This window comes from Leuciscus leuciscus, assembly GCF_965113295.1.
Source record: "Leuciscus leuciscus genome assembly, chromosome: 4".
In the NCBI taxonomy this organism is placed as follows: Eukaryota; Metazoa; Chordata; class Actinopteri; order Cypriniformes; family Leuciscidae; genus Leuciscus; species Leuciscus leuciscus.
Window position 1 is genome coordinate 2,232,254 of NC_138728.1, and position 15,480 is coordinate 2,247,733.

General features: G+C 35.3%; 1 protein-coding gene across 1 annotated transcript in view; it reads left to right on the forward strand.

The window, feature by feature from the left end:
• pmpcb (peptidase, mitochondrial processing subunit beta) overlaps positions 1–15,480 on the forward strand; it is a 19,662-nt gene continuing 4,182 nt past the window's right edge. The window contains exons 1-11 of the mRNA XM_082166816.1: positions 1–253; positions 524–640; positions 4,177–4,263; positions 4,354–4,483; positions 4,561–4,759; positions 7,266–7,345; positions 7,754–7,860; positions 10,792–10,935; positions 11,013–11,173; positions 11,250–11,335; positions 12,640–12,728. Of these exons, the coding sequence (XP_082022942.1) occupies positions 173–253; positions 524–640; positions 4,177–4,263; positions 4,354–4,483; positions 4,561–4,759; positions 7,266–7,345; positions 7,754–7,860; positions 10,792–10,935; positions 11,013–11,173; positions 11,250–11,335; positions 12,640–12,728 (1,281 nt within the window). The 5' untranslated portion in view covers positions 1–172. The remainder of the gene's footprint in view (positions 254–523; positions 641–4,176; positions 4,264–4,353; positions 4,484–4,560; positions 4,760–7,265; positions 7,346–7,753; positions 7,861–10,791; positions 10,936–11,012; positions 11,174–11,249; positions 11,336–12,639; positions 12,729–15,480) is intronic.

Consider the following 15,480-nt stretch of genomic DNA (forward strand, 5'->3'; position numbering starts at 1 on the left):
GGTCAAGCTGAAAGGGATGATAGTGCTTATTCATGTGACCTGAATTATTATAAAATTATCATAATTAATCTTGTGTGCCGCAGCCGCGTTGAATAACGCATGACGTAAGCGTTCTTCTGTCCAATCGGAACTCGTCTTTTCAATAGCGTCACGCAGTCGGTCAGTAAACAGCATGGCGGCGTCCGTGCAGCGTTTCGGCGCAGCTGGGAGACACTTTATAAAGAATTTATTGAACACAACAGTCAGCAAGAGGGTGAGAGATTACAAACACAACATTAATATCATTTAAAATGTCGAAATATTGAAAATTAAGTCCTCGAAATCGTTTAAAACAGCCAGGCTGAGACTGTGGGATGGACGCTGGTCTCAATGATGCAAACTTACATCATAATATGAAGAGGAGAAAAACTACTTAAACATTTAATTTTATTAACACTCAAATCCGTTTTGATATTTACCTTCTATAAGCTGCTCAGTAAATCATGAGTATGTAACATGCTTTATAGTGTTGTCTGTGTTTCAGACTGGCTCCACTCAGGCTGTCAGTCACGTGGTTTTAAATGTACCTGAGACGAAGGTCACGACCCTTGATAACGGGCTCAGGGTGGCATCTGAAGACTCTGGCCTGTCCACATGCACGGTGAGTTAACCCTCACATCTAAGTGAGCTTGAGATCTCAATATCAGCCAGGTGTCTGATGAATTTGATTATTTACACAGTACACACTAAAATTATAAAGGTAGTTTTATTATATAGATATGTGGTGATGTACCATTTTTGAGGGAGGTGCCGCACGGCAGTGTCTGAAATAATGATACGAATAACAAAAGATCCAAACAATGTAGTTTATTTCATTGAAATGAGAGAAAATGTCATAATTGCATATCATAGTGTCACATCTTGAAGTCGGCATGGAACTGAAGTTGCGCTAGTCTTTTCTTCCCTATTGTGATATCTGAGTGAAACGGCTTCTCAAACAAGAGAATTGATTGGATGGTTGTGGTTTTCTATTGGCTGATGTCATGTGAGTGACAGGTTGCCCCGCCCTAGTCATCAGAGAAGAGATGTCGCTCCAAGAGGGAGAGGAAGTTATTTTGATGAATGATTATTAAGGCACATGACTTAAAAATTATGATGAGCCTGGATAAATAATTTATAATACACACTGCAATATTCCATAAAAAAAGAATTGTCAATTTTGTTTTCATACTAGTGACTTTAAAGGAGTAGATACAAGATGTTTATTGGTCATATACACAGTTATATACAGAATACAACTTTTACTTTGATGTAAACTTGGTCAGCTACTTAGACTGTGAATTAAAATTGTAAATAAATAAAAATGGATAAGTAGTAGTAGATTATACAAAGGTTACACTTTTTATTTTAATGGTCCCCTTTATTCTTTTGACTATAAGTAACGTTGCACTTATGTCAACTATATCTCGTTGTTGCATGTCAACTAACTCTCGTTGTTGCATGTCAACTAACACTCGTTGTTACCGGTCAACTAACACTCGTTACAGGTCAACTAACTCTCGTTGCATGTCAACTATATCTCGTTGTTGCATGTCAACTAACTCTCGTTGCATGTCAACTAACACTCGTTACAGGTCAACTAACTCTCGTTGCATGTCAACTATATCTCGTTGTTGCATGTCAACTAACACTCGTTACATGTCAGCCACCTTTCGTTACAGGTCAACTAACTCGTTGCATGTCAACTATATCTCGTTGTTGCATGTCAACTATATCTCGTTGTTGCATGTCAACTAACTCTCGTTGTTACCGGTCAACTAACACTCGTTACAGGTCAACTAACTCTCGTTGCATGTCAACTATATCTCGTTGTTGCATGTCAACTAACTCTCGTTGTTACCGGTCAACTAACACTCGTTACAGGTCAACTAACTCTCGTTGCATGTCAACTATATCTCGTTGTTGCATGTCAACTAACACTCGTTACATGTCAGCCACCTTTCGTTACAGGTCAACTAACTCGTTGCATGTCAACTATATCTCGTTGTTGCATGTCAACTAACACTCGTTACATGTCAGCCACCTTTCGTTACAGGTCAACTAACTCGTTGCATGTCAACTATATCTCGTTGTTGCATGTCAACTAACTCTCGTTGTAACAGGTCAACTAACACTCGTTACATGTAAACTAACTCTCATTGCATGTCAACTATATCTCGTTGTTGCATGTCAACTAACTCTCATTGCATGTCAACTATGTCTCGTTGTAACAGGTCAACTAACTCTCATTGCATGTCAGCTAACTCGTTACATGTAAACTAACTCTCGTTGTAACAGGTCAACTAACACTCGTTACATGTAAACTAACTCTCGTTGTTACAGGTCAACTAACACTCGTTACATGTCAACTAACACTGGTTGTTACAGGTCAACTAACACTCGTTACATGTAAACTAACACTCGTTGTAACAGGTCAACTAACACTCGTTACATGTAAACTAACTCTCGTTGTAACAGGTCAACTAACACTCGTTACATGTAAACTAACACTGGTTGTTACAGGTCAACTAACACTCGTTACATGTAAACTAACTCGTTGTTACGTCAACTACCTTTCGTTACATGTCAACTAACTCTCGTTGTTACAGGTCAACTAACACTCGTTACATGTAAACTAACTCTCGTTGTAACAGGTCAACTAACACTCGTTACATGTCAACTAACACTGGTTGTTACAGGTCAACTAACACTCGTTACATGTAAACTAACTCTCGTTACATGTCAACTACCTTTCATTGTTACATGTCAACTACCTTTCGTTACATGTCAACTAACTCTCGTTGTAACAGGTCAACTAACTCTCGTTACATGTAAACTAACTCTCATTGCATGTCAACTATATCTAGTTACAGGTCAACTAACTCTCGTTGTTACATGTCAACTAACACTCGTTACATGTAAACTAACTCTCGTTGTAACAGGTCAACTAACTCTCGTTACATGTAAACTAACTCGTTGTAACAGGTCAACTAACACTCGTTACATGTCAACTAACTCTTGTTGTAACAGGTCAACTAACTCTCGTTACATGTAAACTAACTCGTTGCATGTCAACTATATCTCGTTGTTGCATGTCAACTAACTCTCGTTGTTACAGGTCAACTAACACTCGTTACATGTAAACTAACTCTCGTTGTTACAGGTCAACTAACACTCGTTACATGTAAACTAACTCTCGTTGTAACAGGTCAACTAACCCTCGTTACATGTAAACTAACTCTCATTGCATGTCAACTATATCTCGTTGTTGCATGTCAACTAACACTCGTTGTTACATGTCAACTAACACTCGTTACATGTAAACTAACTCGTTGCATGTCAACTATATCTCGTTGTTACAGGTCAACTAACTCTCGTTACATGTAAACTAACTCTCGTTGTAACAGGTCAACTAACACTCGTTACATGTAAACTAACTCTCGCTGTAACAGGTCAACTAACACTCGTTACATGTAAACTAACACTCGTTGTAACAAGTCAACTAACTCTCGTTACATGTAAACTAACTCTCGTTGTAACAGGTCAACTAACACTCGTTACATGTCAACTAACTCTCGTTGTAACAGGTCAACTAACTCGTTACATGTAAACTAACTTGTTGCATGTCAACTATATCTCGTTGTTGCATGTCAACTAACTCTCGTTGTTACAGGTCAACTAACACTCGTTACATGTAAACTAACTCGTTGTAACAGGTCAACTAACCCTCGTTACATGTCAACTAACACTGGTTGTTGCATGTCAACTATCTCGTTGTTACAGGTCAACTAATACTCGTTACATGTAAACTAACTCTCGTTGTAACAGGTCAGCTAACTCTCGTTACATGTAAACTAACTCTCATTGCATGTCAACTATATCTCGTTGTTGCATGTCAACTAACTCTCGTTGTTACATGTCAACTAACTCTCATTGTTACATGTCAACTAACACTCGTTACATGTCAACATGTAATTGCAAAGTTACTTATAGTCAGCAGAATGTCTAAATGGGAGTAGTGGAACATCAAAATAAAGTGTTACCTGACAAATATAACAAATAATAATGAAAAGGATTTTTGAGTAGGATTTAAAAACAAGTCCTGTGAGGGTGAGGAAATACAAATAATCATATCTAAATTCTAATCGCATGATCCAGGTTGGTCTGTGGATTGATGCTGGGAGCCGGTATGAAAATGAGAGCAATAATGGAACGGCCCACTTCCTGGAGCACATGGCATTTAAGGTAAGAGAAATGATGAGTTGCAAAATTCTCTGTCTAAATATTAAAAACAGTTTAGTACAATTTAGTACAGAAATCATTGAATTGTTTCAGGGCACCAGGAAGAGGTCACAGCTCGACCTGGAACTGGAGATCGAGAATATGGGCGCTCATCTGAACGCTTACACCTCCCGAGAGCAGACGGTGTACTACGCTAAAGCTTTCTCCAAAGATCTGCCCCGAGGTAAACACCAAACACCAGCACGTCGTCACAGGCAGAACAGCATTATGGGTGTGCTGTAAATCAGTCTCTGTTCCCAGCGGTGGAAATCCTGGCTGACATCATCCAGAACAGCACACTTGGAGAAGCGGAGATCGAGCGAGAGCGTGGAGTTATTCTCAGAGAGATGCAGGAAGTGGAGACCAACCTACAGGAAGTGGTCTTCGATTACCTGCACGCCACAGCCTATCAGGAAACACCGCTCGGGAGAACCATCCTGGGCCCGTCGGAGAACATCAAGTATGTGTCACTAGTTTACGTCTTCAGTTAAGGAGTGAACAACATGGTACAAATTTTAGATATCACCATACTTTCGCCAGTTGATTAAAATTAAAGGGGTCGTCGGATGCAAAATTCACTTTTATATGGTGTTTGCATTAAAATGTGTCTTTGCAGTGTGTGGACACAACCATCATACAATGAAAAAAATCCATTTACTTTTTTTTTTTTTATCTTCAAAAAGCCTAAACACACTCAATAATCAGGCCGTTTGGATTTTCTGAGCAATATGATGTCATATTGCTCATGCTCCGCCCACGACCACTGACGGACTTTCCTGGTTTGGCATATTTATGGAAAATGGGCATCCGATGACCCCTTCAAGGCAAATGTTTTGCATTTCCAGTTTTCTGAAATCGTATGTGTACATATGCAAATTAGTTTTACAATTTGCATAAATAATTTGCATACATTTCCATAACAGAAATCTGAACATTGGATAAAGACAGGATCAAAATTCTTTTCATTTAGTTGATAAATTAGAGTTAAAGGTTTTTACAGATTATGTGCTTTTGATAATTTTATTAGTTTTTACTATTTACATTTAATTCATTTTTACTTCCGTTTTTATTTCCAGTGAGCAATTTGAGCTTTAACTTAAATTTATTTCAGTTACTTGCCAAGGCAACATTTCTAATTTTCGTTAAGTTTTTCCATCTAATAAATATTTCATTTGAATTCAGCCTTATTTCAGTTAACAAAAACCTTTTTAATAGTTTAACAGTGATAACCCTGCTTCTTACTGCTCATTGTTAGACCATTAGAGCATTTTCATTTAGACCAATTGTTTTCTGAAATGTAATGTTTAAATATACAAGCAAGGCATCAAATAACTATTTATGCGATAATTTGAATAATTTCGAGCAATGATTTTCTGCAATGTTTAAATGGAAACAACGCATTACATATTTAAATATGCACAAATTAGCATAAATGTCCAGAAAAGAAAGATAACATTGATGAACATTAGATAAAGACAGGTTCAAAATAATTTTGATGACACATTAGAGTTAAAGTTTTTAACTCTAATATGTCAGACATTTTTTGGATTTCATTCTATCACTCCATAAATCAGAAAATATTGTCAGAAGCCAGAAAAAAAAATGTCACCATGTTTCTAGAAATAAATAGTTTATCAGGCGAATGATAAATGAACAAACATTTCTGTATAGGAATAAAACTGTCAATTTTGGTACATGTAAAAAGTAAATGATTTCTGAAAACAGTCACCGCCTTTAAAGATATGTAATCTACAGATGCAAATAGATAAAGTGCAATAAAATAAACACTTGTGTATTTTGGATGTTTTCTTTTCATTCATCTGAATGTTATGGAAGCAAAATAGCCCAAAATCCAACAATTGACCAGTGCATGAAAAACCCCTGGTTTTGACTGTAGTGTCTTGCCTTAAAGGGGTCATATAATGCCATTTTTGTACAAGCTAATATGATTCTTTAGGGTCTAAATGAAAAGTTTGTTATATACTTTAATTAAAAATTCTCATTAGTATTGTAAGAAAACACTCATTTTACCTGGTCAAAAACAGCTCTGTTTTCAGCACGCCGTTTAAGTGCATGTGTCTTTAAATGATAATGAGCTATGCTCACCCCGCCCCTCTCTTCTGTGGGCGTTTTGACACAACACATGTGGAGTGTTGCCTTGACAACAGTTGAGGGTATATTTTGGAGAAAGAATGGCAGCGGGAGTCTCTGAGGACACTGTGCAACCGTATCAATTTGAACTTGTGTCGGACCCGGAACAAGATGACGGCCCCAAAGAAGTTCGACAATTAAGGCTCGAACAGGACGTTTCTGAATGGTTGGTTAACGTAATGTCACTTTGATCTATCTTTGTATGTACTGGCAGGGTAGAGTAGTGAGATACGAACGCTATGTGTTTACTGATGTATACGTTGACCGATTGATGTTACAGCTAATTTTAGCTTACTTTAGCTTTATACTGACCCTCGTTTATAAAGCAGTCTGGTGAGAAATGATTCGCTCAAACATGAAAGCATTGAAGTTGATCGTGGGTAATATTCCCTTCGAAAACAAAACTTCGGATATAGGAACATCAAAATGACTGTTGTGTTCGTTATTACACCCAAGAACAGAACACCACAATCGCTTAGACGACATTCTGCTCCAGCGTATCAACAATGGCGGACTATGATGACAGCTCGCTCAGGGCGGGTCTGTGTTGAAACGCTGCTGTCAATTAACAGTCGTGGGAGGGGCGTCCGACCGTGTGACGTCACGGTCAGACGGCTCGATTTGAGACAGGGGAAAACATATAAGGAGATCCACTGGATGGATTTTTATCATTATATGATGGTTGTGTACAGGCACTGCTAACACACATTTCAGTACAATCAACTTGTAAAAGTGCATGTACCATTATATGATCCCTTTAAAACAGTATGAAGAATCTGATGTTCCTACATTTTGATTTTTGTTTTCTTTTTCAGAACTATAAATCGAGGGGATCTGGTCGAATACATCACAACACACTACAAGGGTCCACGAATTGTGTTAGCTGCAGCCGGAGGTAAAGCAACAGAAACAGTGGCTGCGTCCCAATCACATACTCTCTTGAGGAGGTACTCGTTGTGAATAAGTACTTTGCGAGCACTAAAAAAGTATGTTCTATATAGTATGAATGTGTGTATAATCTGGACGTACTACATTCGCCATGTTGTCGTCATCATGTGACCTACCAGTCGCTTCACTGTCATTCATAAACCCTCTCCCGTGGCCTCATGGGATAGTAAGATAGTCACATACTGTTTTTCACCCACTATATAGTAGGGAAGTATGTGATTTCGGATGTGGCCACTGTAGCTCAGCATCACTGAACATGTTCATGTAAGTCATTTCCTTTGGTTTAGTTGTTGACATCAGTTACTGGCACAGATTTTGACCATTAGTAAGCAGGTATTGTTTTTCTGTCTTTAAGGAGTGTCACATAATGAGTTAATCGATTTGGCCAAGTTTCATTTTGGAAAGCTGCCGGCCAGATACAGCGGAGAGACTTTACTGCACTGCCACTTCACCGGGAGTGAGGTAAACACACCATTACATCATTATTTACACGAACAGAATTAAAATTCGGATTAATGGTCATTACACAGGTTATGTTTCGAACACTCTTCACTCACATTGTCATGATTTACTGAAAATCATGATGAATGTTTATAATATCTTAATATCTTACTTCCTTATAGTGATTAGAGCTGGATAATAATAGTCACATTATGTGACATTCAAGCCGTTGAGATTTGCTATATAGTATATATCGCTTACGCTAGTATACTGTATGTATGCAGATAAAGTTACTAAAATAAAAAGATAAAATACTTGCAGTACAGGTCAAAAGTTTGGACACATTACTATTTTTTATGTTTTTGAAAGAAGTTTCTTCTGCTCATCAAGCCTGCATTTATTTGATCAAAAATACAGAAAAAAAAAAGTAATATTGTGATATATTATTACAATTTAAAATAATTGGTTTTCAATTTATTATACTTTAAATGATCATTTATTTCTGTGATGCAAAGCTGAATTTTCAGGATCATTACTCCAGTCTATCACATGATCCTTTAGAAATCATTCTAATATGATGATTCATTATCAAAGTTGGAAACAGTTCTGCTGCTTAATATTTTTTCATAACCTGTGATACTTGTTTAGGATACTTTGATGAATAAAAAGTTAAAAAAAGTAAATAAAAAGCAAATGTTTTAAAAATAGAAATCTTTTGTAACAACAATATCCACTACTGGTCAGTCATTTGGGGTCAGTGATTTTTTTTCTTTCTTTTTTTGAAATAAATCAATACTTTTATTCAGCAAGGATGTGTTAAATTGATAAAAAGTGATAGTAAAGAAGATTTATATTATTAGAAAATATTTGTTTATTTTGAATAAATGCAGTTCTTTTTAACCTTTTTTTCATCAAATATATCCTCCTGAGACCCAGAAAAAAAAAGTTTTTTGAATTTAGTTTTTTTCCATGTCATCACACTGTTTAGAGCACAATAAACAAATGGTAAAAAAACATTTTCGAAAAATAATATTTTATTCATACGTTATGCTATGTCCTCTGTAGTGGACGCCAGGACTAAGTTGTTTAAAAAATAAAATGACATGAAATGATATGTATAGGCAAAAACAATGGGATTGTTTTTTCAATCACCAATACATTTTAGGGTTTCAGGATTTTTTCAACCAAAATGTGTATAAAGATGATTCTCAACTATGTTATGAAAGATATAACGGAATGAATTGATACACCATTTTACTTTATGCAATATGTGGGTAAAATGGCCATAAATTAATATTCCCATTCAATGCAATGTATCTTTACACTATCTAATTTGCACATTAATGTGTTCTTGGAGCAACATTTAATGAAAAAAGAAGTGTAATAATTGGAGTAATAATTGGCAACATTTTAATAATAATATCTAATATTTCATAGGAATATTGATGTATAATTTATTTCCATATTCACTTGTTGTGTCTCACAAAATGCCTGATAAACATGATTTAAGTCCTGATGTCCTTTACAGTGGACACGTATGAAATCAATGCCCTGTTCTGGAACAGAAGTTATTTTTTTATTTGAAACCCCATAACATTTTCCTGAGATGTTGTTTTATGAAATACAATTTGAAAAGTAGTCCAATTTAAATTATAATTACAATATATTATCATATTTCCATAAGAATGCTACATTTGATCACTAAATTAATGTCAGACATTTTTAAAGACCAAGGAGAAGTTGTTTTCATGGTGAAACCTCCAAACATTTGGTATCTCTGAAAAGCCCTGAATGTGCTCTTTACAGGACACCCAGGTTGTGTCATATGACATGTATGATGTCAGAGAAATTCACTAAAATATAATGTCCACTACAGTGGACAAAAGTCTATTCTTGGGTCCCAGGAGGATATTAGGCAGCAGAACTGTGTCCAACACTCATAATAAATCAGAATATTAGAATGATTTCTAAAGGATCATGTGATAGACTGGATGTCACATGTGACACTGAAGACTGGAGTAATGATGCTGAAAATTCAGCTTTGCATCACAGGCATAAATTCTTTTTTAAAGTTTATTCAAATGGAAAACTATTATTTTAAGTTGTAATAATATTTCACAATATTACAGGTTTTTTTTCTGTATTTTTGATCAAATAAACACAGCCTTGATAAGCATTAGAGACTTCTTTCAAAAATATAAAGAAATTGTAATGTTTCCAAACTTTTGACCTGTACTGTATATAACCAACTTTATATAAATTGCTGGGCGATAATATAATGACAAAAAAAGGGCAGTTGAGATTTGCTATATAGTATACGCGGTATATCACTTAATGTGACTATATGTATGTGTATAAAGTTGTATATAATATATATCCAATTTTTTATAGAGCTAGATAATACAGTTTATATTTTTGTGATGAAATATACAAAATAATCAATAAAACAATCATGCAGCTTAGATTTTCTATATAGTATATATTGCTTTATGAGTATACTTGTATGTATGTATGTGGATACAATTGGACATACTTGTACATTCTTTATAAACTTAATGTAAAGTTCTGGGCGATAATATAGTTACATTTTGCTACGAATTAAAAAAAGGGCGGTTTAAATACTAATGTCACAATATTCCTCATTTAAATAATTCATACGCAGAATAAAGGGGCCTGGTTGAGTTAGTTAGTGGTGTCGAAACTGGTGGTTATGGGAACACCACACTGCTCCAGCCGACCAATCAGAGCACAGTGTGCTTTTCAGAAGGAGGGGCTTCATAGAGACAGGAACTAAACAGAGTGTTACTGACAGACTGGGAAGAGAGGAGCTGCAACAATGGAGAATATGAGGAGAATAATCAACATTCAAGCAGGAAAACTTGTTCTAATAGAGAAACAACAACAATGCATAATAGGTCCTTGCCTATGTGTTCTGCTCTTAATTCCTCACAGATTCGTGTCCGAGATGATAAGATGCCTCTGGCTCATATAGCCATCGCCGTTGAGGCTGTCGGCTGGTCACATCCAGACACTATTCCTCTAATGGTAGCAAATACGCTCATTGGGAACTGGGATCGGTCCCTCGGTGGCGGGATGGTAAGATGCTCTCACTAAACTCACTTTACACTGAAGAATCATGAAAGTCAACTAACCAGACTTCGTTTTTCTCGTAGAACTTGTCTAGTAAACTGGCACAGATGGCATGCCAGGGCAACTTGTGCCACAGTTTCCAGTCCTTCAACACTTGCTACACAGATACAGGTCTGTGGGGGCTTTACATGGTGTGCGAGCCGGGATCCGTCAACGAGATGATGCACTTCACTCAGCTGGAATGGTGAGAGCTTGACGTCACTCGCCTTCTACGTTGAGCTGAAAGCACGGATGAGCAATTAACATACGGTTTGCTTTAGGATGTCTCTGTGTACGAGCGTGACTGAAAGCGAAGTGAACCGAGCCAAAAACCTGCTGAAGACGAACATGCTGCTTCACTTGGACGGTAAGTGCAGCGTCACATGAATCACGAACGCTCATGTCAAGTTACGCTAGTCTTTTGTTCCCTTATTGTGACGTACACTACTGGTCAAAAGTTTTAGATCGGTAAGATTTTTTTATGTTTTTAAAAGAAGTCTCTTCTGCTCACCAAGGCTGCATTTATTTGATAAAAAAAACAATAAAAAAAACTGTAATATTGTGAAATATTATGACAATTTAAAATGACTTTTCTATTTTAATATATTTTAAAATGTAATTTATTCCTGTGATCAAAGCTGAATTTTCAGCATCATTACTCCAGTCTTCAGTGTCACATGATCCTTCAGAAATCATTCTGATATGATGCTCAAAAAACATTCATTATTATTTTCAATGTTGGAAACTGTGTACAATTTTTTTATTTTTTTATTCTTTGATGAATAGAAAGTTCAAAAGAACAGTATTTATTTAAAATAGAATATTTTCTAACATTATAAATGTCTTTACTGTAACTTTTGATCAGTTTAACTCATCCTTGATGAATAAAAGTATTGATTTATTTTATTTATTTCCCTCAAAAATTAAATTATAATTCTTACTGACCCCAAACTTTTGAACGGTAGTGTTTAATGTTACAAAAGCTTTAGATTTCAGATTAATGCTGTTCTTATGAACTTTCTATTCATCATAGCATCATGAAATAAAAATGTAAAAAACTGTTTTCAACATTGATAATAATCATAAATGTTTCTTGATCATCAAATCATCATATTAGAATGATTTCTGAGGGATCATGTGACACTGAAGACTGGAGTAATGATGCTGAAAATTCAGCTTTGATCACAGGAATAAATTACACTTCACGATATATTCACATAGAAAACAGCTGTTTTAAATTTTAATAATATTTCACAATATTACTGTTTTTGTTTGTATTTTAAATCAAATAAATGCAGCCTTGGTGAGCAGAAGATACTACTTTTAAAAACATTAAAAATCTTACCGATCTAAAACTTTTGACCGGTAGTGAAATGCTTCTGGAAAAAGAACAGATGTGGGCGGGGCTTGATTTTGTCTGTGGGGAATTGATTGGATGGTTGTGGTTTGCTATTGGCTGATCTCATGTGAGTGACAGGTTTAGCCCCGCCCTCGTCATCAGAGAAGAGATTTTGCTGCATAAGGGAGGGGAAGTTATTCTGATTCAAGATTACGAGGATTATGAATTAGAAAATAATAATGATGTGCTCGGCTGAATCATTTTGAATAAATACTGCAATAAGAAAGACCTGTCGATTTTGATTTCATGGTGACTTCATAATGTTTGTCTAGGATCCACTCCGATCTGTGAGGACATCGGGCGGCAGATGCTGTGTTACAGTCGCAGGATTCCTCTGCACGAGCTGGAGGCCAGAATAGATGTGAGTAAACAAACATGCTGACGTTTGACTCGCATTTAAATGCGTTTCTCGAGAGTTCACCGCTTTAACCCTATTCAGACGGGAATCGTTTCTCATTGGGATGCCTGTAAAATTACATTTGCACCTCAGAGATAAAACAGTGGTGGAGGAGCCAGTTCTGTGATGCTCAGGGTCCTGTGAAATCAAGTTTATTTTGTCCCAAATTCAGTTTTATTTTTTTTAATTTCTCCTTTGTACTGGTTAAATTAAATTTAAGTAATCAAAAAGCATGTCTTATTAATTTGGGGATATTTTGGGGATATTTAATTTAATTTTATCAATCAATAAATTCCTCTTGAAACAAACTTTGTTGTATTATTTTAATTTAATACTGTGAAGCTGCTTTGATACAATCTGTATTGTGAAAAGCGCTATACAAATAAACTTGACTTGACTTGACTTGACTAATTGAAGTCATGAAACTTTAGCAACGATCTATTAAAAGTAAAAAAATTAAATAATTACGTTTAGGGCCTCATGAAATTACGGAAGGGGATTAGGGCCAAGCAATAATAAAAAAATAAAACCATCTCGAGATTAAAGTCATTATAATGCGAGATTAAAATCGTTCAATTTTGAGAGAAAAAAAGTCGAAATACAATCTTGAGAATAAACATTACATTTCAAGAATAAAGTCGTTAAATTTCGAGAAAAAAGTCGAAATTATCGTGAGAATAAACTCATTAAATTTCGAGAATGAACGCGTAAATGTTTTAGATCGATTTGAGGCCACATTCATCCTAACATCGAGCCTACTGCATAATTTATCATAGCTTGTCCATATGCCAGAGTGCATTTGTGTACTGGCGTCTTCTCAAGCGTCTCCTTCGTCGAAATTCCACACCTTGAAGATCAACAAGTTTAATAAAGTTTAATAATGCGTCTTATGGTATCCTGGGAAACCTCGATGAATCGCGCGTAGGTGAAGCCAGCGATAACCTTGCATTTGTCCACTGGTTGTCATTTCATGTTGGACAAAAGGGAGTACATCGCGCAAATTGGACTGATTTTTTCTTCTAAAAAGACCTATCCGCTTGCAGAGTCTCTTTAAAGTTCGTATGCTAATTATTATTCTGTCATAATTAGCTAAAGTTGAAAGTATTTCTTTGTTACTGAAAGAAAGTCTAAAATGTAGTTTGACTAAGTGATCCAACTCTGCCATGTCCTCTATCAGTAGGCTATGCAATGAACACCGTTTGAATGCGTTATTCTCTACATTTCATTTCGACTTTTTTTAATCGAAACACAACGACTTTATTCTCGAAATGTAATGAGTTTATTCTCAAGATTGTATTTCGACTTTTTTCCTCAATTTAACGAGTTTTTTCTCGAAACACGACTTTATTCTCCATATTTAATGAGTTTATTCTCAAGATTGTATTTCGACTTTTTTCCTCAATTTAACGAGTTTTTTCTCGAAACACGACTTTATTCTCCATATTTAATGAGTTTATTCTCAAGATTGTATTTCGACTTTTGTTTTTCTCGAAATTTAACGAGTTTAATATCGCATTATAATGACTTTAATCTCGAGATGGTTTTATTTTGTGTTATTGCTTGGCCCTAATCCTCTTCCGTATGAAATACTTAATGTAAAAAATAAATGTATATACTTTTTTTTGGTGTAATTTTACATACATACCATAATAATGTGCCATTTCAAAAGCTTTTTTTCTCTTTTCTTTAACAGAACCAGAACCCTTCTCTGACATCATAACATTATTGTAAAAAGTTTCTAGCATTTTATGTCGCAAAATGTACGTTATTTAAAAAATTTGAAAATGAGCAGAAATAATTTAACGCAAACTTTTTTTACTGAAGTTAAACATTTGACCTGGGCCACCCTGCTAGTTCAGCTAGCAAAATTATTAGTTGTGCTCGCCCTAATAATAATAGTAATGTTTATAAGTGTTACTACATTTTAAAAATATTTAAGTAACCGATAAGGTTTCATTTGTTAACATTAGTTTACATCAACTAACAATAATCAAAACATCTAAATCATTTCTACATTTACTAATACATTTTTGTAATAAAAAGTTGTATCTGTTAACGTTCGCTAATGCACTGTGAACTAACATATAATAACAAAATAATTTAATGAACATTACCAAAAGTTAATAGATGCTGTAAAAATATTGCTCATAATTAGTTTGTTAAACTAATGCATCCTGTAATGTTAACAAATGAGACCTTATTACAAAGTGTTACCAAAAATCTATTGCATATCATAATAATGTCCCATTACAAAAGTTTGTGACTTAATATCTACCACTCATTATTATTGTAAACTGTTCATAGTAAAAGTGTTCATATTTAAATGCGTGCACATTACCGTGACGCGCAACAGTTAGCGTACAGTGCTTGCCAGTGGTCAAAAAGGATTTACAAAACTACTTTTTGATAGTTTCCTTTTAAACTGGGATTTTGATTTTAGAGCGCAAATAAATTGACACATTGTTCGTCAAAAATGAATTGCCCTTACGGGACGAAACAATGACTGTCCAAACATAGTCCAGTCATTTTAAGCCAAAATGGGGGTCAACCTTGAACAAATTGCAACAGAAGGAAACTCAACTGATTTTGTATCCTCTATGTCCTGAGTAAGGAAAAAAAAGTCCCGAAGAATCCCATTAGGGGGAAGTTTCAAAAAAAATTACTGAGTTGATTACTTACATCAAGACAAACAAAAATTGTATTACAAGTTTTTTGA